Source organism: Numida meleagris, chromosome 5 (assembly GCF_002078875.1).
Source record: "Numida meleagris isolate 19003 breed g44 Domestic line chromosome 5, NumMel1.0, whole genome shotgun sequence".
In the NCBI taxonomy this organism is placed as follows: Eukaryota; Metazoa; Chordata; class Aves; order Galliformes; family Numididae; genus Numida; species Numida meleagris.
The window spans coordinates 49,267,930-49,287,564 of NC_034413.1; the positions used below are offsets into that span (position 1 = coordinate 49,267,930).

Below are 19,635 nucleotides of genomic sequence, written 5' to 3' on the forward strand. Positions count from 1 at the left end.
CATAAATAAAAAAAAAGAAATTAAATGATTTATACCTACAAAAATATTTTGTTTTAGAACTTGCTGCAGAATTTCTTACCAGACCACAAAATCTTGAAGTTCTTGAAGGAGACAAAGCTGAATTTGTCTGTTCAGTATCCAAAGAGGCAATTACAGTACAATGGCTATGGGGTGACACAGTCCTGGAACCTGGTGATAAGTACGACATCATTTCAGATGGCAAAAAGAGGACACTTGTGGTTAAAGACTCCATTGTAGGAGATGCAGGAAAGTACACTGTTATGGTTGGTGAAGCTAAAGCTACAGCCCGTCTGAAAGTGATTGGTAAGCTTTATTTCATCAGTGTGCATATTTTATTGTATTTCTTGTACAATATGATGTCATACTTCTTCCATTTTCTCAATTTCAGAAAAACTCAGGATTATAACTCCCCTTAAGGACCAAGAAGTTAATGAGGGTCAAGAAATTATCTTCAACTGTGAAGTAAATAAAGAGGGTGCCAAAGAGAAGTGGTACAAAAACGGCGAGGCAATATTTGATAGTGCAAAATATATTATTGTCCAGAAGGATTTAGTTTATACTCTCCGAATCAGGGATACACAGTTGAAAGATCAAGCTACATATAGTATCTCACTGTCAAACCAGAGAGGGGAACATGCTGAGAGCTCTGCTGCCTTAACAGTTTTAGGTAAATAACTTTCACTCTGTTAAAGCTATTCAGTGACCTTGTTTTGATTTCACAGGATGTAAATTAATCATGTTGTTTGTTTTTTTTTTCTTAACAGAGGAGGATCTTAGAATTGTTGAGCCCCTTGAAGACATTGAAACCATGGAAAAGAAAACTGTCACGTTCTGGTGCAAAGTCAATCGCCTTAATGCAACTCTCAAATGGACAAAGAATGGTGAAGAGATCACCTTTAACAAGCGCATTCTGTATAAAATTGATAAATACAAACACTCACTCATCATTAAAGACTGTGGCTTTAAAGATGAAGGTGAATACACTGTAACTGCTGGACAAGACAAATCTGTTGCAGAACTTCTCATCACAGAAGCACCAGCAGATTTCATTGAACATCTCCAGGACCAGACCGTCACTGAATTTGATGATGCTGTCTTTACCTGCCAGCTTTCCAAGGAGAAAGCTAGTGTAAAATGGTACAGAAACGGCAGAGAAATCAAAGAAGGCAAAAAGTACGTGCATTTCATTATGCTTGTTAATATGCTAAATGCATTTGCTTTACTTTGTGTCTTTATCTGGAAATTAAAATACTACTTACTTATTTTCTCTCCCATAAAGATATCAATTTGAAAAGGATGGAAATCTTCACAGATTAATCATAAAAGACTGTAGACTAGATGATGAATGTGAATATTCCTGTGGAGTGGATGACAGAAAATCTAGGGCAAGACTTTTTGTTGAAGGTACTTGTAAAATTAAATAGGATTAATTTCTTCATTATTTAGAGAAAGTAGAAATGGTAGACAAATAACCCCAAATGAATTGACATTCATTTCAGAAATCCCTGTGGAGATTATCCGACCACCACAAGATGTTTATGAAGCTCCTGGTGCAGATGTCATCTTCATGGCTGAGTTGAACAAAGATGGTGTGGAAGTCAAGTGGCTGAGAAACAATATGATTATCATCCAAGGTGACAAGCATCAGATGATGAGTGAAGGAAAAGTCCATAGGCTGCAGGTGTGCGAGATAAAGCCTCGTGACCAAGGGGAATACAGATTTATTGCTAAAGATAAGGAAGCTAGAGCTAAACTTGAATTAGCTGGTAAGTTGTCTGTTTCATACTGGTTTTATAAAATGTGAGATTACTGAAATAAGTCTCAGCTAAATTTTTTCTTCTTTCAAAGAGTTGCATTAAAAAGAATATGCAGTCAGGCTGAGACAGAAGCAAATCTGTTAAACCAAATGAATTACAATTCATACAACAAACATTTTTTATTTTTATAATTCATACAACAAACTTTTTTTTTTTTATTTTTATACCACACTGGTCCAACTGTTGAGGAAATTATAGGACTCTTTTCAATGTCTACAGTGTAGGACACTTTTCGGTGTCTACAGTAAAGAGCAAGAATTGAGTTTACAGGAGACAGAACCTTTTCATTAGGTCACTGCAGATGTGAAATGTAAAAAATATTTGACATACTCATTTCAGTCATATGAGTTATGGCTTCGTTCATTGAACTTCAGACCGTTCAATTCGTTCATTGAACTTCATTAAGTTAATGCTCTGTCAACAGTTTACAGGCAGGTTTGGCCCAGTTCTGTGACTAACGGGGTGGGGGACCCACAGACCCACGCCTCAGGAAAGGGAAAAGGGAAAAAAGGGTAGGGAGATGGGCCTAAGAGCAAAACAGTGGCAACAATCTGTGGAGAAACAAACTAATTTACTAAATAAGATACTGGAATGCCAAATAACACAATATAATACAATATAATTACAATTTAAGCTAATAAATCCAATAAAATGAGAGATAGTGTCCAAAATCAAGGTAGGCCTTACTCTAGTATTGATGGTGAGATGGCTGGGGAGCGAGATGCTGCCGGGACAAGAGGCGCGACAAGAAGAAGAACAGATCTCGTGATATGCGAGTTTTTATCTTTCCCTCTGACCGGAAAATGGTAACAGGGCAGCAAAGTCCCCTGGGGAATGTAGTAGTTCTTCTCTTCTGAGAACCAGCTACATGCACTACATGATGTTATGATGTGGAATACCAATAACCAAAAATCATAAAACCATGACATGCTCAAAAAGCAGCTCCATCTTCCCTGACTTTATAGGAGGGCACAGTATATATTACCTGAGTTTCTTACTCTCTGGAGCAATCCAATGAGTATATGAAGGAACTTGTTTAGAATTCACATAACAGCTCCTTTTACTTTTTTGTATCTGCTTCTTTGCTTACCACACACGCATCGTTCTTTCAATATGGAAATACTCATTTGTCACGTTGATCTTCCTTAGCTGCACCTAGAATCAAGACTGGTGATCAAAACCTAGTGGTTGATGTTGGGAAGCCTTTAACTATGACTGTTCCATATGATGCCTACCCAAGAGCAGAAGCTGAATGGTTGAAAGGGGAGGAAAGTCTGCCAACAACAACTGTTGATACAACAACTGACTGTACTACCTTCAAAATTTATGAAGCAAAGAAATCAGATAAGGGAAGGTACAAGGTTGTACTTCGAAACAAACATGGCCAGGCAGAAGCTTTCATCAATGTAGAGGTCATTGGTAAGTGCTCCCGTTATTAAAACCTTACTTACATTTATTTAAGCTATATCAAATAAAAAGATGCAATCCCCTAAATTATTGTTATATGTTTGTTAGATGTTCCGGGGCCAGTTAGAAACTTGGAAGTCACTGAAACTTATGATGGTGAAGTTGGCCTTGCCTGGCAAGAACCAGAAAGTGATGGTGGAAGTAAAATCATTGGCTATGTTGTTGAAAGGCGTGATATAAAGCGTAAGACTTGGATTTTGGTCACTGATCGTGCTGAAAATTGTGAATACACTGTTACTGGACTTCAGAAAGGAGGAGTTGAGTACCTCTTCCGTGTTAGCGCACGGAACCGAGTGGGTACTGGTGAGCCAGTAGAAACAGAGAGACCTGTGGAAGCTAAAAGCAAATTTGGTGAGCAAAAGTTATGAAAAACTTGGTGTTTGATGACAGTGTTAAGGAAAATAAAATATTCTTACTCTAACAATAGATGGAGAAACACATCTTGTTTTTTTCTTTTTCTCCATAAAATAAAATGCAGAGGTTCCTGGTCCTCCTCAAAATGTAGAAGTTACTGATGTGAACAGGTTTGGAGCTACACTTACCTGGGAAGCACCTGAATATGATGGAGGATCTCCAATTACTGGCTACGTTATTGAACTACGTAACAGAGCTTCCATCAAATGGGAGCCAGCTATGACCACTGGAGCTGATGAACTGTCAGCTGTCCTGACTGATGTTGTGGAAAATGAAGAATATTTCTTCAGAGTAAGAGCTCAAAACATGGTTGGAGTTGGCAAACCAAGTCATCCTACACGTGCAGTGAAGATTATGGACCCCGTTGGTAAGCAAGCAAGCACTACTGTGATTGCATTTGGTTATTTAAATATTATGTGTACTGGAATGTTCCAAGAAGCAATTAGAGAAATGTGTGTACTGAAAATGTCATATTCAGCTAGACTTCTCCTAATTTTGGTGTTTAAACATTTCAGAAGTACCTTACTAGCATTTGACACAGTAAGAACTGCCAATATTGTTGATCTGAAATTAGGAGACAACCTGTATTTAAAAAATAGTTTAGAAAAAATGCAACAAGGCTTTAAAAATGGTACATTTAGATACAGACAGCTGATGTGCAGAGCTATACTCCTTTACCAGTTGCCAACATTTGCTTCTCTCAAATTGTTTTCAGAGAGACCAAGTCCTCCCATTAACCTTGATCATTCAGATCAAACAAAAACATCAGTGCAGCTCACATGGGAACCTCCTCTCCAAGATGGAGGAAGTCCAATCTTAGGGTATATTATTGAAAGGAAGGAAGAAGGAACAGACAAATGGATCCGCTGTAACCCAAAACTAGTACCAGCTCTTACTTTCAAGGTGAGATGCTTGGCTCATCAGCAAAGTACTACAAAAATGTATAGTTCATTTTTAATGAGTTACTAAATAATTATTTGTGCTTTTTAGGTAACTGGATTGAAACCGGGGTCCAGTTATTACTACAGAGTCTCAGCAGAAAATGCAGCTGGTGTGTCTGACCCAGCTGAGGCTATTGGACCATTAACTGCAGATGATGCTTTTGGTAAGCTATGTGCTGTTTATTAAACATAATTTATCAGAAAAGATGCACAACTGAAGTGCATCTTGTGACTAAGATGTATGTGTTTCTTCTGTGATGTCAACTAGCAGAAAGAGCATTTCTCTTCATTATGAATCCTGCAGATAATTAGCTGTATTAGATAGAGACCTGTTAGGTTGCCTGGAGAGTAAGACATGACCTTTTGTGTCCTGACCTAGTTATTTAGAAGATGGGAGATATCTGAAGGAGAGAAAGGCAGAGAATGCACACACCACACACAAAAAAAGAAGTTTTTACTTTAAAGAATATGTTAGATCTTTTATCTAATAATGCTAAGGATATCATATTATCTCACGAATTTCTAAGAAACTTTTAGCTGGGAATGGGAGGAAGTCATAAGCAACAGCTGGGCCTAGACAGCTTGAACCTGTTGGCTGAAATACACTCAGATTCAACCTTTCAAAACAGCTATCATTAGCCATTTTCAGAACATCTGAAAATATTTAATGGAATCTGTTCTCCATTTTTTCAGTTGGACCTACAATGGACCTAAGTGCATTTAAAGATGGACTGGAAGTTATTGTTCCAGAGCCAATAAAGATCCGTGTTCCTATCACTGGCTACCCTATCCCAACTGCTACATGGTCTTTTGGTGACCAAGTCTTAGAAGAAGGTGGTCGCGTAACAATGAAGACTACTGCCACCTTTGCAGAACTTGTAATTACTCCAAGTGAACGTCCAGACAAGGGAATTTATACCTTAACATTAGAAAACCCTGTGTCATCTGTTTCAGGAGAAATCAATGTTAATGTCATTGGTAAGTGGACATGTATATATTCTAATGGTAACATTCTTAGATTAATAAAGTAAAATCATATAACTTTCAGTAATCCAAGTTTAAAACATATTAAAACATAACTACAAAGTATAAATTAACCGCCCCCAAAGCTTTTTTTCTTATTTTCAACAGTCAGCTGTTTACTGTTTTAGGAAGAATAACTAAGGACAGCAACTTTTTTGGCAGATAGATAAAATAGAGATCATCTGACAATTTCTGATTAGAAAATACTTAATAAAATTGCTGTGATTTCTAGCTCGCCCAAGTGCTCCAAAAGAACTTAAAGTTTTAGACGTAAGCAGGAGTACAGTACAGCTGTCATGGGAACCTCCAGAAGATGATGGTGGAAGTCCAGTTATTGACTATATAATTGAAAAACGTGAAGTAAGCCGGAAAACGTGGATCAAGGTAAGTTCATTCATTATCATTCCTGTTTGTATTTGCTATATTGTTTCCACATGTGCTGCTGAATTTTGTGTCATAATTTTGTAATAACTCTTTGGAAATATGTTTTAGAAGCATTATGGATTCTTCCTTCACTTTAGGTTATGGATCATGTTGTTGACCAAGAGTTCACTGTACCTGACCTCATCCAAGGAAAAGAATATTTATTTAGAGTTTCTGCATGCAATAAATGTGGCCCAGGAGAACCTGCATATATCGATGAACCTGTGAATATGTCAGCACCAGCAAGTGAGTCATCTTTTTCACCCTATTTCTCATTTTCTTGGTGACTGTTTTTGAAAATCTTGCTGATTTTCCTTACAATATGTTTAAAAAGAGGGAAAAAAATAATAAACCAAATTAAAAAAAAAAAAACAAAAAAACAACAACAACACAAAAAACACTTCCTTAGGTTGTTTTCTAAGATACCGTATGTATTTAATTTTTAATAGCGGTGCCTGATCCACCTGAGAATGTTAAATGGAGAAATCCAACATCAAAAGGAATCTTCCTAACATGGGAACCTCCCAAATATGATGGTGGTGCTCGCATCAAGGGCTATCTGGTAGAAAAATCACAACGTGGCACAGATAAGTGGGAGATATGTGGGGAGCCTGTTATTGAAACAAAGTAAGTAAATTTACACTGTGCTTATATTCCTTTAACTAACTGTACCATCTGAGCCACTTTAAAATTTTGTATTATTTTTTTAACAAACAGAATGGAAGTAACAAAACTGAAGGAAGGAGAGTGGTATGCATATCGGGTTAAGGCTTTGAACAGAATAGGAGCGAGTAAGCCAAGCAAGCCAACAGATGATATTCAGGCCATTGATGCAAAAGGTAATTACTTCTACCACTGAATGACAATAGCCACTTCATTTTTACTAGACTCTGAAATATCATTTCTATAACTATGTTTTAATTCTCTCCTAAATCAGAGGCTCCAGAAATTTTCTTAGATGTGAAACTGCTCGCTGGACTCACTGTGAAAGCTGGAACTAAAATTGAGCTGCCAGCCAAAATAACTGGAAAACCTGAGCCCCAGATTACTTGGACCAAGGCTGAAAAAATACTGAGACCTGATGATAGAATCAGTATTGAAACAAAACCTAATCATTCTACAGTCACTATTACAGACAGCAAGAGGAGTGACAGTGGAACCTATATTATAGAAGCCGTAAATTCCAGTGGACGTGCTACTGCTGTTGTTGAAGTTAATGTTCTCGGTATGCAAGTATTACTTTTTTATTATTAAAACTATGAATAATGTATTGAGATGTGCGTGCAGAAGATAAAGATTTTCATCTTATCCCCTACAGATAAACCTGGTCCACCAGCTGCATTTGATGTATCAGAAATCACAAATGAATCCTGCCTTCTGACATGGAATCCTCCCAGAGATGACGGAGGTTCTAAAATTACTAACTATGTCCTTGAGAAAAGAGCTACAGACAGTGAAATATGGCATAAATTGTCATCAACTATCAAGGACACATCATTCAGAGCTACCAATTTAACTCCTCATAAGGAATATGTATTCCGAGTCAGTGCTGAAAACATGTATGGTATTGGAGAGCCAGCACTGTGTAACCCCATCATTGCAAAGTATTCATTTGGTTAGTGAATTAAACTAATATTAAATTTTGAAAATATTGAATTTCAACATCTGTGAAAATAAATCTGTAATGGTCTTGTTTTGTTTTCATTTATTAATTTATACAGATCCACCAGGCCCTCCAACAGGTCTCAAACCTATAGAGGTTACTAAAGATTCAGTGACCCTAACATGGAATGAACCAGATGAAGATGGTGGCAGCCCCATAACTGGCTACTGGGTTGAAAGATATGATCCTGAGCAGGATAAATGGATAAAATGCAATAAAATGCCAGTGAAAGATACAACATTTAAGTAAGATATAATCACTTTAGGCTGAAATAGAGATGTAAAAATGTGAAAGTAACCTTTTAAACAAATTTTACTTTGTGACTGTTCCTTTTTCCTTGCTTCTGTAAGTTTAGATCCAACTTACATATGTCTTATGTATGTATTTTCTGTATTTTACAGAAAACTGAATCATTGCTTATTTTTTCTTTTTTTCTACTATGCTTACTAACTTCCATGCTTTGTGATTACTTGTAAGACATTCAAAAATAGTAAACAAAACCATATTATGCATCAATTTGCCAACATCCCATTTTTTTCTCCTGACATTCGCATTAACTAACAGTCATACTACAAACAGAAATGCAAGATGGCTCTCAACACGATTTCTACATCACAGCACAGGATTTTGCTGTTGGCAATATGCCTATTTTGAATGTTTCATGTAACATCATTAGCAGTAACTTGGTTATTTTCACTTTTTCTAAGTAAATTATAATATAAAGAATATAGAAGATATTGTTTTAGGTAAGAGTTAATGTGTGGATTGTTTTAATCAAGCTTAATTTTGATTTCCAGAGTTAAAGGTCTTACAAATAAGAAGAAATACAAGTTCCGTGTCTTGGCAGAGAATCTTGCAGGACCTGGAAAACCAAGCAAGGAAACAGAGCCAATCTTAGTGAAAGACCCAATTGGTATAATAAACATATTTTGAATGTTCTAATTTAACAACAAAAAAAAAAGTTTTGTTTTTTTTTTCAATCATTTAATTAATATTGGACTCTTGTCTAGATCCACCATGGCCCCCTGGAAAGCCAACAGTGAAAGATGTTGGCAAAACATCATTATTCCTGAACTGGACAAAGCCAGAACACGATGGAGGGGCAAAGATCGAATCCTATATCATTGAACTATTAAAGACTGGAACAGATGAGTGGGTGAGAGTGGCTGAAGGTGTTCCAACAACTGAACACTTCCTCAAAGGGCTTATGGAGAAACAAGAATATTCATTCCGTGTAAGAGCTGTGAACAAGGCTGGAGAGAGTGAGCCCAGTGAACCCAGTGACCCTGTGCTGTGCAAGGAGAGGCTGTGTAAGTATTGTTTCAGAATGTGCTGTTTCTGCAAGTACATTCTGTCTTTTTTAGAAAGCCCCATGTCTGCCTATCTCTGTGCACCAAGTGAACATTTCCAGACTTACCGAATATTAAAATCTACCCTGGTTCATCTAAGAAAATACAAAGTTTTTATAGTTTCAGTATTATTCTCCATCTTCCAGGATCTTTGCTGGGCCAGATAGCAACCTGCTTTTCCTTCTATTATTATTTTACAGATCCTCCTTCACCACCTCGGTGGCTTGAGGTTATTAATATTACTAAAAACACAGCAGATCTTAAATGGACAGTGCCAGAAAAAGATGGGGGTTCCCCAATTACCAACTACATTGTTGAAAAGAGAGATGTACGGAGAAAAGGCTGGCAGACTGTTGATACAACCGTGAAAGATACCAAGTACACAGTGAGCCCACTGACTGAAGGCTCATTGTATGTTTTCCGTGTGGCTGCTGAAAATGCTATTGGGCAAAGTGACTATTGTGAAATTGAAGATTCAGTGCTTGCTAAAGATACTTTCAGTAAGTTTGAGATTTGCTTTCAGAGTGATTGATGGAATAGCTCACTTCTCGTGGGTTCCTTTTTCACTCATTTGTGTATGTATTTTCTTTAGCAACCCCTGGCCCGCCATATGCTCTAACAGTAGTTGAAGTGACAAAAGGTCATGTTGATTTGAAATGGGAGCCTCCTAAGAATGATGGTGGCAGACCAATTCAAAGGTAAGCTCATTTCATGACTGTGTAGTGTTTTCTGTGGATTATTTTTTCATAAAGGAATACATTTCTGTCAAAATTTTTAAATTTTAAGTGGACACATTTTATATGAAAAAGAGGTGAATTTATGTGAAAGAAGCAATTTTATGGTTGCAGCGAGTAAGAGTTTGATTTTAGAAGTGGAAAGTATATAAACAGAAATGACCTAATGTGCATAAACAATGAATGTGTCAAAACATCCTCAAAAAAAGCATCTAATTAAATCAGATGAAATTGAGTTGTATACGAAATCAAACAAGCTTTAAGGCAGACATAGTCTCCAGCTCTAGGTGGAGCTCTAGCTACTTTTCCCGGTCTACCAAATAATATTGTCACATTTTTCTTTTGCCTGAGTTTGTCATTAAAGCTATACACACACAGCTAGTACAAAGCGCCATCTTTTTTATGTTTATTCTCTTTATTCCACTTCTCAAGCAGACTATTTTCCTCCTTTTGGTTTCTTCTAAATTCTCCTTTTCTTTAGTTTCTCAAGTATCTCTTCCCTGAAATTTACCTTGAATATGAGTTAAATTTTTCTCTATATATTTTCACTATTCCTCTTCTTCCCATTCACAATAAGTATATCCTAAACAAACTGACAACTACAAAGATCTGCTTGAATCAACATAAATCATTTAATCTTCCTTACCTTCCCATATGTTATTGTAAACAGAATTTAGACAACTGAAGTATTCATAGATAATATCTGCAGATATTTTCAGTAGAATTTATCCACTGCTGTCTGAACTAGCAAATATATAAATGTAGCATGGGAGTTCTTTCCTTCACCTCTGCAGCTCTACAAAACCCAAGAACACAACAGAAGTTCAGTAATAGGCTCTCCAAATTTACTCTGTCATCAATGGCAACCCCACTACATCTAACACCTACTAGGGCTATTAGGACTGTGTTGCTGATACATGAAATAAAGCTCACTGAGTCTGTCAGCAGTGAGTATCTTTATTTTTACATTGACCAAACCATTCCAATCTCACACTATTTAAATGAACATGAAATCTGAAATGTTCATATTTGACGTGCCTGGTACTATTTGTCCCTGTTTATTCAGATACGTTATTGAAAAGAAAGAAAAACTAGCCACCCGCTGGGTAAAAGCTGGCAAGACAGCTGGCCCAGACTGCAATTTCAGAGTGACTGATGTCATCGAAGGTATAGATGTACAGTTCCAGGTTCGTGCAGAAAATGAAGCTGGCTGTGGTCATCCCAGTGAACCAACTGATCTCATTCATATTGAAGATCCAACAAGTAAGTAGTATTATAACATACAGTGTATGGACTGTGGAAGTAATGTATTTGCTAGAACAGATATTCTGAGTGAAAAATAACACAAATCTTTTTTATTCTTACAGGCCCTCCTTCACCTCCTCAGGATTTACATGTCACAGATGCAGGTCGAAATCATATTTGCATTGCATGGAAGCCACCAGAGAAGAATGGTGGAAGTCCTATTATTGGGTACAATGTTGAGTTGTGTGAAGCAGGAACAGAAAAATGGATGCGAATCAATTCTCGTCCAATAAAAGATCTAAAATGCAAAGTGGAGGAAGGTGTTGTTCCAGACAAGGAATACGTGCTGAGAGTCAGAGCGGTCAATGCTGTTGGAGCTAGTGAGCCATCAGACGTCTCAGAAAAAGTTGTTACCAAGGACCCAGACTGTAAGAACAGATTTCCTTTTTGAAATCTACATAACTGATAACTGAAAAAAAAGTCTTTAGTGTTCGGTAAATTTATAATAATAATATATTTACTTTTACAGGTAATCCAACCATTGATCTAAAAACTCATGACATTGTTGTTGTTAAAGGACAAAAATTAAGTATCCCTGTACCCTTCAGAGCTGTTCCCTCCCCAACTATCACATGGCACAAAGATGGCAAAGAGTTGAAAGCTGGTGACAGAACAACGATGAAGAGTGACTACACTTCTGCATTGCTTGAAGTCATAGACAGTGTTCACGCTGATGCTGGTGTTTATACAATTACACTGGAGAACAAATTGGCATCAACAACTGGCTCTGTCAACGTCAAAGTCATAGGTAACTAGACATGTTCCATTCTGGGAGAGATGCCTGTCTCTGTTTGAGCCCACTAACTGATGGAAGTACTAGAAAATCCCTTTTTTGCCATATGGAGTTATCACTTCAATTCAGACATTCTGTAAATAGCCTTAATTGCATTAATATTACAAAATCTCTTCAAATGTACACTTTCTTCTAAATTGATATTAGTAGTCTGTGTCTGCTTAAAGCTCAATTATTATGAATAATCATCATATAAATTTTAAAAAGCTTGTAAGAATCATGATTATTTTTTCACCTTTAGGAACATAAGTGCCTATATATGCTGTGTAGCCAGCATTTGTGGTTTTGGTCTGCCTTCTGCAACGCAATGAAATGCAGTATAATTGTGTATTTGTAGGAATACATTTCCCTTCTATTTAGTTAATTGTTATATTAATTAACTATTATTATAATTGCAGGTCCACCTGGACAGTGTAAAGACATTAAGGCAAGTGAAGTAACTAAGAATTCTTGTAAGGTAACCTGGGAACCTCCAGACTTTGATGGTGGTACTCCTATTCTGCATTATGTTCTGGAACGCAGAGAAGCTGGTCGTAGAACATATATCCCAGTTATGTCTGGCGAAAATAAACTCTCATGGCAAGTTAAAGATCTTATCCCAAACAGTGAATATTACTTCCGTGTTAAGGCTGTCAATAAAATTGGAGGAGGTGAATATCTTGAACTAAGAAACCCAATTATTGCAGAAGATCCAAAACGTAAGTCTACTGCTTAGTGACCTAGCATGATGAATTTTAACTAAAACCTTAATGTGCTCTTCTCTCATCTAATACCTCTTATTCTATTGTTTCACAGAGCCTCCAGATCCTCCTGTTGACCTTGAGGTCCATAATCCAACATCAAAATCAGTAACACTTACATGGAAACCACCACTATTTGATGGTGGAAGCAAGATTATGGGCTACATAATAGAAAAGCTTGCTAAGGGCAAGGAGATGTGGGAAAGATGCAATGAATATCTTGTACCTCTATTAACCTATCCAGTGAAAGGTCTTGAGGAAGGGAAGGAATACCAATTTCGTGTTCGTGCTGAGAATGCCGCTGGCATTAGTGAACCTTCTCGGATTACTCCTTTTGTGAAAGCTGTGGATCCAATTGGTATGAATTGCATATTTGATTGTTTGTTGTGATTGCCATTCATCCTCAAACATGGGTGGATTCTACTCTTCATTTGTCATTATGTTATTACAGAGGCTCCCAAAGTCTTCCTTGCTGCAAACCTGCAGTCTGGCCTTGAGGTGAAGAAAGGTGATGAGATCGTACTTGAGGCACATATTTCAGGGTCACCTTATCCATCTATCACTTGGCTGAGGAATGATGAAGTTATCAGACCAGAGGAAATCAAAAAGAGAGTAACAACATATACTAGGAAGAAGAAGGGCGAAGCTGAAAAAGAGGAACCTTTTCAGCTTTCACTGCCAGAACGTATGAGTATTGACAACCATAAAGAAGGAGAATCTGTGCTATCAATTCGTGACTCCATCAGAGCTGACCATGGCACATTTACAATTAAAGTGGAAAATGATCACGGTGTTGCAAAAGCGTCCTGTGAAGTTAATGTGTTAGGTGTGTACTCGTAATCAGCTACTTGTTCAAAGCACTGAGTGAGAAGTGAAGTACATGAGTGTTCATCATTTTTTCTTGCTTTACTAACAGATACTCCTGGGCCTCCAGTCAACTTAGTATTTGAAGACATGAGGAAAAATTCTCTCATTTGCAAGTGGGAACCTCCCCTTGATGATGGTGGAAGCGAAATACTGAACTATGTACTGGAAAAGAAAGACAACACAAAAGCTGAAATGGGCTGGGTTACTGTCAGTTCAACACTCAGGCACTGTAAATTCCATGTAACAAAACTGATTGAAGACAAAGAATATCTCTTCCGTGTCTTTGCTGAAAATAGAGTTGGAGCAGGGCCACCATGTGTTTCAAAACCAGTGACAGCAAAAGATCCTTTCTGTAAGTTTTAATTTTGAAATACAATCTTTTCTGAAAACCACTATTAATCTACAGACTCTTAGAACACTCAGTTTCATCCATGTGGAAGTTTCCCTGAAGAGAATTGGACAATGCAATTATTACTTATTGCATTTTTTAAACTGTGGATATGAAGGGAAATATTGAAAAGCATTGTAATTTCCACCATGAAGAAGTAAGAATAACAGTCATATTTTTACCAAAAGAGAAAAGCACCTTAAGTTTGATGACTGGTTATAGTTAGGAATCAAAGAAAGTAAGATAATTAAGACTTCCTTAAAATTAGTTGTTTCTCCTGTATTTGTTCTCTCTTCGCTGAGTAAATTCTGAATAGGACAGCAATGATTACAAAACTGTAATATTTTTTTCAGCTCCACCAGATCCACCTAATAAGCCTGATGTGGAAGATGTTACCAGCAACAGTATGTTGGTTAAATGGAATGAACCAAAAGACAATGGCAGCCCAATCATAGGATATTGGATTGAAAAACGTGAAATTAATAGCACTCATTGGGCTCGAGTCAACAGGAACCTTGTGAATGCTCTGGAATTAAAAGTTGAAGGACTTTTGGAAGGGTTAACCTATATCTTTAGAGTTTGTGCTGAAAATGCAGCTGGCCCCGGTAAATTTAGTCCACCGTCAGATCCAAAAACTGCACAGGACCCAATAAGTAAGTAGCTTAACAAAATGTGCTAGCAGACTAGTGACAGAATAGGATTCGTAACCTTTAACTTTGACTTACGTATCTTATTTTATAGTGCCACCTGGTCCACCCATTCCAAGGGTTGCTGATACAACCTCAGTTTCTATCGAGTTAGAATGGGAACCTCCTATGTATAATGGTGGTGGAGATATCACTGGTTACCATGTATACAAACAACTAATGGGAACAAAAGAGTGGTCACGTTGCACAGAGAAACCCATTAAGGTCCGACAGTATACTGTTAAAGAAGTCAGAGAAGGTGCGGACTATAAACTTCGTGTTACTGCACTTAATGCAGCTGGTGAAGGACCACCTGGTGAAACTGAACCCATAACAGTTGCAGAACCTCGAGGTATTGCAATTATAATATTTTGAAAAATTTTCCAGCTGCCTAAAAGCTATACTTGGATCTCTCCCTTGAACTAACGAACCATTTCTCTCTCTTCTCTTCTTCAGAGCCTCCTACTGTTGAGCTGGATGTTTCTGTCAAAGCAGGCATTCAAATCATGGCTGGGCAAACTATTAAAATTCCCGCTACTGTGACAGGGCGTCCTACTCCCACCATTGTATGGACTGTGGAGGAAGGTGAATTGGACAAAGATAGAGTTATTATTGAAAATGTTGGCACAAAATCAGAATTAACCATTAAGAATGCACTGAGGAAAGACCATGGAAGATATGTAATTACTGCTACAAACAGTAGTGGTTCCAAATCAGCGGGAACCAGAGTAGAAGTATTTGGTAAGAAAAATATTTTCTGAAATCAGCTGAGCATCTCTTTTGGTGAAATAATCTTTGGGCTTTATCCTACTTGTTTGATTTTATTTTTTCAGATGTTCCTGGACCAGTCCTTGACCTAAAGCCGGTGGTCACAAACAGAAAGATGTGCTTGCTTAACTGGTCTGATCCTGAAGATGATGGAGGCAGCGATATCATAGGCTTTATTGTTGAACGGAAAGATGCCAAAATGCACACATGGAGACTAGCTATCGACACAGAAAGATCTAAATGTGATATTACAGGTCTAGTTGAAGGGCAGGAATATAAATTTCGTGTCAGTGCCAAGAACAAGTTTGGTACCGGTCCAGCTGTTGAAATAGGACCCATTCTTGCAGTTGATCCATTAGGTAAGATAACTAATTTGTGATTTGTTGTTTCTTTCTCCCTATCTGGAAAACTTCTCTGCCTTTCACAGTTTATTTACTTAACTCAGATCTCTGAAACAGAGAGAGTGTAGAAGTACTATGTCTCTTTATGTAATAAAATTCCAGTGTCTACTGAGATACTGCTTGTTGCCATTTCAACCACATACATTATAAACTTTCTACTATCCATAAACATATTCGAATATTCTGCATATGAAAGATATGACTTTGAAGAACCACAGCTATTGTAGCTACTGTAGTCATCTAATTTAAAATATCGATGACTGCTCCAAAAGTAATGCTTCCTATTTTATTATGCTGGCCCATGACATCAGAGGCAGATGTTGGTGGTACGGTAATAGAGGTTGAACCTTCATACCAACATTCTGTTAAATTTTGTTGCCATGTGACAGATGGCAGCAGAGGGACAGACTGATAAAATGCCATCTGACATGAAAGTGCATATAAAGTAAAGGTGTGGAACTGAATTCCTCCACGCAGAAAAAATTGCAGCCATTGTCATTCATCTGTGCTTGCTGAGTATTTGTGGACAACAAACAGTGGATGTTACCACAATGAAAACTGGACTGCATGGGCAGTATTTTCCCACCAGCCATCACAGCACAGCAGCTGTGAAAGTGTGTTACCTCCTCTGGTTCAGATTTTTATGAGCACAGCATGCAGGCTCTTGTACATAGCTGGCAAAAATGCATAGTTAATGGTGATGACTGGTGAAAAGTAGTGTTTTGTAGCTGAGAATTTGCTCTATCAAATAATGTTATTATACTCTTTGTATCTGTTGTAATTTCCATGGAAATAAATGGGAGGGCATTACTTGCAGAGTAACTGAAATTTTATTTTATATTTTTCTTCATTATGATTTATCTGTGTTAATAGGTCCTCCAACAGCACCTGAGAGATTCATGTACACAGAGAGGACAAAGTCAACCATTACACTTGATTGGAAGCCTCCACGTAGTGATGGTGGTAGTCCTATCTTAGGATACATTGTTGAGAAGAGGAGACATGATTCAAAGGACTATGAAAGAGTGAACCCAAGGCTCTGTCCAACCACATCTCTTCTCGTTGAAAAACTTGATGAACTCCATATGTATGAATTCCGTGTCAAAGCTGTTAATGAGATTGGAGAGAGTGAACCATCATTGCCCCTCAATGTAGTTATACAAGATGATGAAGGTATATCTAGCTTAAAGAAATCCATATAAATATCTTAAAAACAATGCAATACGATTTCTGTTTCATCCCTAACTTCACTATCTTTTTTTTTCTGCTTTTCAGTACCTCCAACTGTCACATTACGCTTGGCTGTAAGAGGAGATACTATCAAAGTGAAGGCAGGAGAACCAGTTAATATTCCTGCTGATGTGACTGGACTGCCAATGCCAAAGATTGAATGGGACAAGAATGAAGTTTTAATTGACCAAACATCCAGTGCACTTAAGATAACCAAGGAAGAAGTATCGAGAAGTGAGGCAAAAACTGAACTTAGCATGCCTGCAGCTGTGAGAGATGATAAAGGCACTTACACTGTGCGAGCTTCCAATCGTCTTGGCACTGCATTTCGCAATGTGCATGTTGAAGTGTATGGTAAGGATATGACATTTTAATAAAATGGCACAGTAAAAGGTTTTTGTCTTTCTCTTAATGCAGTTCTATGTTCTCTTACTCTCATATAGATCGTCCTTCTCCACCAAGAAACCTTGCTGTTTCTGATATTAAGGCAGAATCGTGCTATTTAACATGGGATGCACCTCTTGATAATGGTGGTAGTGAAATTACCCATTACATTATCGAGAAACGTGATGCTAGTAGGAAGAAGTCAGAGTGGGAAGAAGTCTCCAACACTGCTGTAGACAGAAGATTTGGGGTAATTTTATTATTTTTATTATATACTTCACTATGACAGCATGCATTAAATGAAAACTACTTCTTGCATAGATACCTGTGCTGGTGGTCCACTTAAAGTGCATAATTACTGGATGCACATTGCCCAACTATGAACATACATACTATGTGTACGTATTTTCCTCATGTGACAAAACAAAATAAATTGTTCTCATTCGCTGTTTAATCTCATATGAATTCAGAAGACATCTTCTTTTCCATTTTCCAGTATTATTTGTAGCTTTACCAACTGCAAAGTGAAACCTGATGACATTTTTATTTACATTTGATCCTGTGCACATGAAGTAAGACTATACCTAGGGCACTGCATACAGCTATGTAGCTGCATACACATCAGTGTATCAGTGAGATTCCAAGACAGAATCCAAAGCTAAAACCCCCTGAATAGCAACAAATAAGTTTATTCTGAAAATAACTACATACTGATTAAAATCTTATTTTTCAGGTGTGGAATCTTGCAACAAATGAAAAATACCAATTTAGAGTCCGGGCTGTAAACAAATATGGAATAAGTGATGAATGCCTCTCAGAAAAAGTTGTTATTAAGGATCCCTATGGCCTTCCTGGACCTCCTGGAAAGCCAAAAATTTTAGATCGCACTAGGTCATCAATGCTGGTGGCATGGGAGCCTCCTTTGGACAATGGTGGCAGCCCAATAACTGGCTATTGGTTGGAGAAGAGAGAGGTGGGAGGTGTCTACTGGTCACGTGTTAATAGGGCTCCAGTAACGAAACCATCTGTGAAAGGTTTAGAGTACAATGTGCTTCGCTTGGCTGAAGGTGTTGAATATCAATTCAGAGTTATGGCTGAAAATCTTGCTGGAATTGGCCCTCCCAGTGAACCATCAGATCCTGCTTTAGCAGCAGATCCCATATGTAAGTATAAAATTTGTGACTACTATTAAGGTCTGTATCACACTAGAATGTGGTACTTTTGTTAACATTTAATTTAGTGCAATTAATCAAATGCTTTGTTTTCATTAAACCAAAAATATTATGTTGATGCAAAGTAGTTACCTAATTTTCTATTTTTCACTGGTTTTAAAATAATTAGCTTATTTAAACTTTTACCCTTTCCTTTATATACATAAAACTGTGATTATACCATTGCAAATATTACCAAGAATAGCTGTTTTGAGTTCAGTATCAGATTTTTATATAATTACTTTTCTTCACTGTTAGAGTTCAATGTTTGTGCCTTTTACCTAAAGTATTGCTCAGTAATATATGTAAAATATGTAATTATTATGCACATTCTAGGATTATATGCTCTATGTATAGCAGAAAACCACTGAAAATGTTTGCGTGCTTCTATAAACTCTTTAGAAAAATATAGGCAAATACTAACTCGCAGATAATTTTTGCTTTTCCTCGCTCTTGTTTTACAAGTTGTGCCTGGCCCACCATCTTGTCCAGAGATCAAAGACAAAACCAAATCATCTGTATCTCTTGCATGGAAGCCTCCACAAAAGGATGGTGGTAGCCCAATAAAAGGATATATTGTTGAAATGCAAGATGAAGGTAGTACTGATTGGAAAAAGGTGAATGAAGGAGACAAACTCTTTCCCACTTGTGAATGTGTTATTCCCAATTTGAAAGAGCTCAGAAAATACCGATTTAGGGTGAAAGCGGTAAATGCTGCTGGAGAATCAGAACCAAGTCCTGCAACATCTGAAATACCTATCCAAGATATTTTAGGTAAGTGTTCTAGAAATTAATTTAGATATTTACATCTAAATCCTATCTACTGCTGTGAATGGTTGAGCAGGACGCCACCCAAGCAGAGTCAATATTAAGCAAATAATTGCAAAGGAATGTAATAAAAGATGAGAGACATTTTGGAAAGTGTCATGATAAAACTTATTAGAGCATGATCTACTGAGAACACTTATGAGTACCCACAGCCATAGTACAGAAGTACTTTGTATTTTATG

General features: G+C 37.3%; 1 protein-coding gene across 1 annotated transcript in view; it reads left to right on the top strand.

The window, feature by feature from the left end:
* The window catches only part of LOC110400102 (titin-like), a 243,014-nt gene that overhangs the window by 152,230 nt on the left and 71,149 nt on the right, over positions 1-19,635 (top strand). The window contains exons 143-180 of the mRNA XM_021399719.1: positions 58-324; positions 410-688; positions 786-1,194; positions 1,301-1,425; positions 1,521-1,787; positions 2,988-3,257; positions 3,354-3,656; positions 3,784-4,086; positions 4,435-4,622; positions 4,710-4,824; positions 5,354-5,638; positions 5,916-6,067; positions 6,205-6,352; positions 6,556-6,733; positions 6,824-6,945; positions 7,044-7,331; positions 7,425-7,721; positions 7,828-8,014; positions 8,567-8,682; positions 8,780-9,079; positions 9,319-9,618; positions 9,711-9,816; positions 10,919-11,115; positions 11,220-11,525; positions 11,627-11,905; positions 12,349-12,648; positions 12,746-13,048; positions 13,142-13,516; positions 13,607-13,909; positions 14,299-14,598; positions 14,687-14,983; positions 15,088-15,372; positions 15,465-15,758; positions 16,674-16,973; positions 17,076-17,384; positions 17,474-17,664; positions 18,148-18,577; positions 19,091-19,399. Of these exons, the coding sequence (XP_021255394.1) occupies positions 58-324; positions 410-688; positions 786-1,194; positions 1,301-1,425; positions 1,521-1,787; positions 2,988-3,257; positions 3,354-3,656; positions 3,784-4,086; positions 4,435-4,622; positions 4,710-4,824; positions 5,354-5,638; positions 5,916-6,067; positions 6,205-6,352; positions 6,556-6,733; positions 6,824-6,945; positions 7,044-7,331; positions 7,425-7,721; positions 7,828-8,014; positions 8,567-8,682; positions 8,780-9,079; positions 9,319-9,618; positions 9,711-9,816; positions 10,919-11,115; positions 11,220-11,525; positions 11,627-11,905; positions 12,349-12,648; positions 12,746-13,048; positions 13,142-13,516; positions 13,607-13,909; positions 14,299-14,598; positions 14,687-14,983; positions 15,088-15,372; positions 15,465-15,758; positions 16,674-16,973; positions 17,076-17,384; positions 17,474-17,664; positions 18,148-18,577; positions 19,091-19,399 (9,783 nt within the window). The remainder of the gene's footprint in view (positions 1-57; positions 325-409; positions 689-785; positions 1,195-1,300; positions 1,426-1,520; positions 1,788-2,987; positions 3,258-3,353; positions 3,657-3,783; positions 4,087-4,434; positions 4,623-4,709; positions 4,825-5,353; positions 5,639-5,915; positions 6,068-6,204; positions 6,353-6,555; positions 6,734-6,823; positions 6,946-7,043; positions 7,332-7,424; positions 7,722-7,827; positions 8,015-8,566; positions 8,683-8,779; positions 9,080-9,318; positions 9,619-9,710; positions 9,817-10,918; positions 11,116-11,219; positions 11,526-11,626; positions 11,906-12,348; positions 12,649-12,745; positions 13,049-13,141; positions 13,517-13,606; positions 13,910-14,298; positions 14,599-14,686; positions 14,984-15,087; positions 15,373-15,464; positions 15,759-16,673; positions 16,974-17,075; positions 17,385-17,473; positions 17,665-18,147; positions 18,578-19,090; positions 19,400-19,635) is intronic.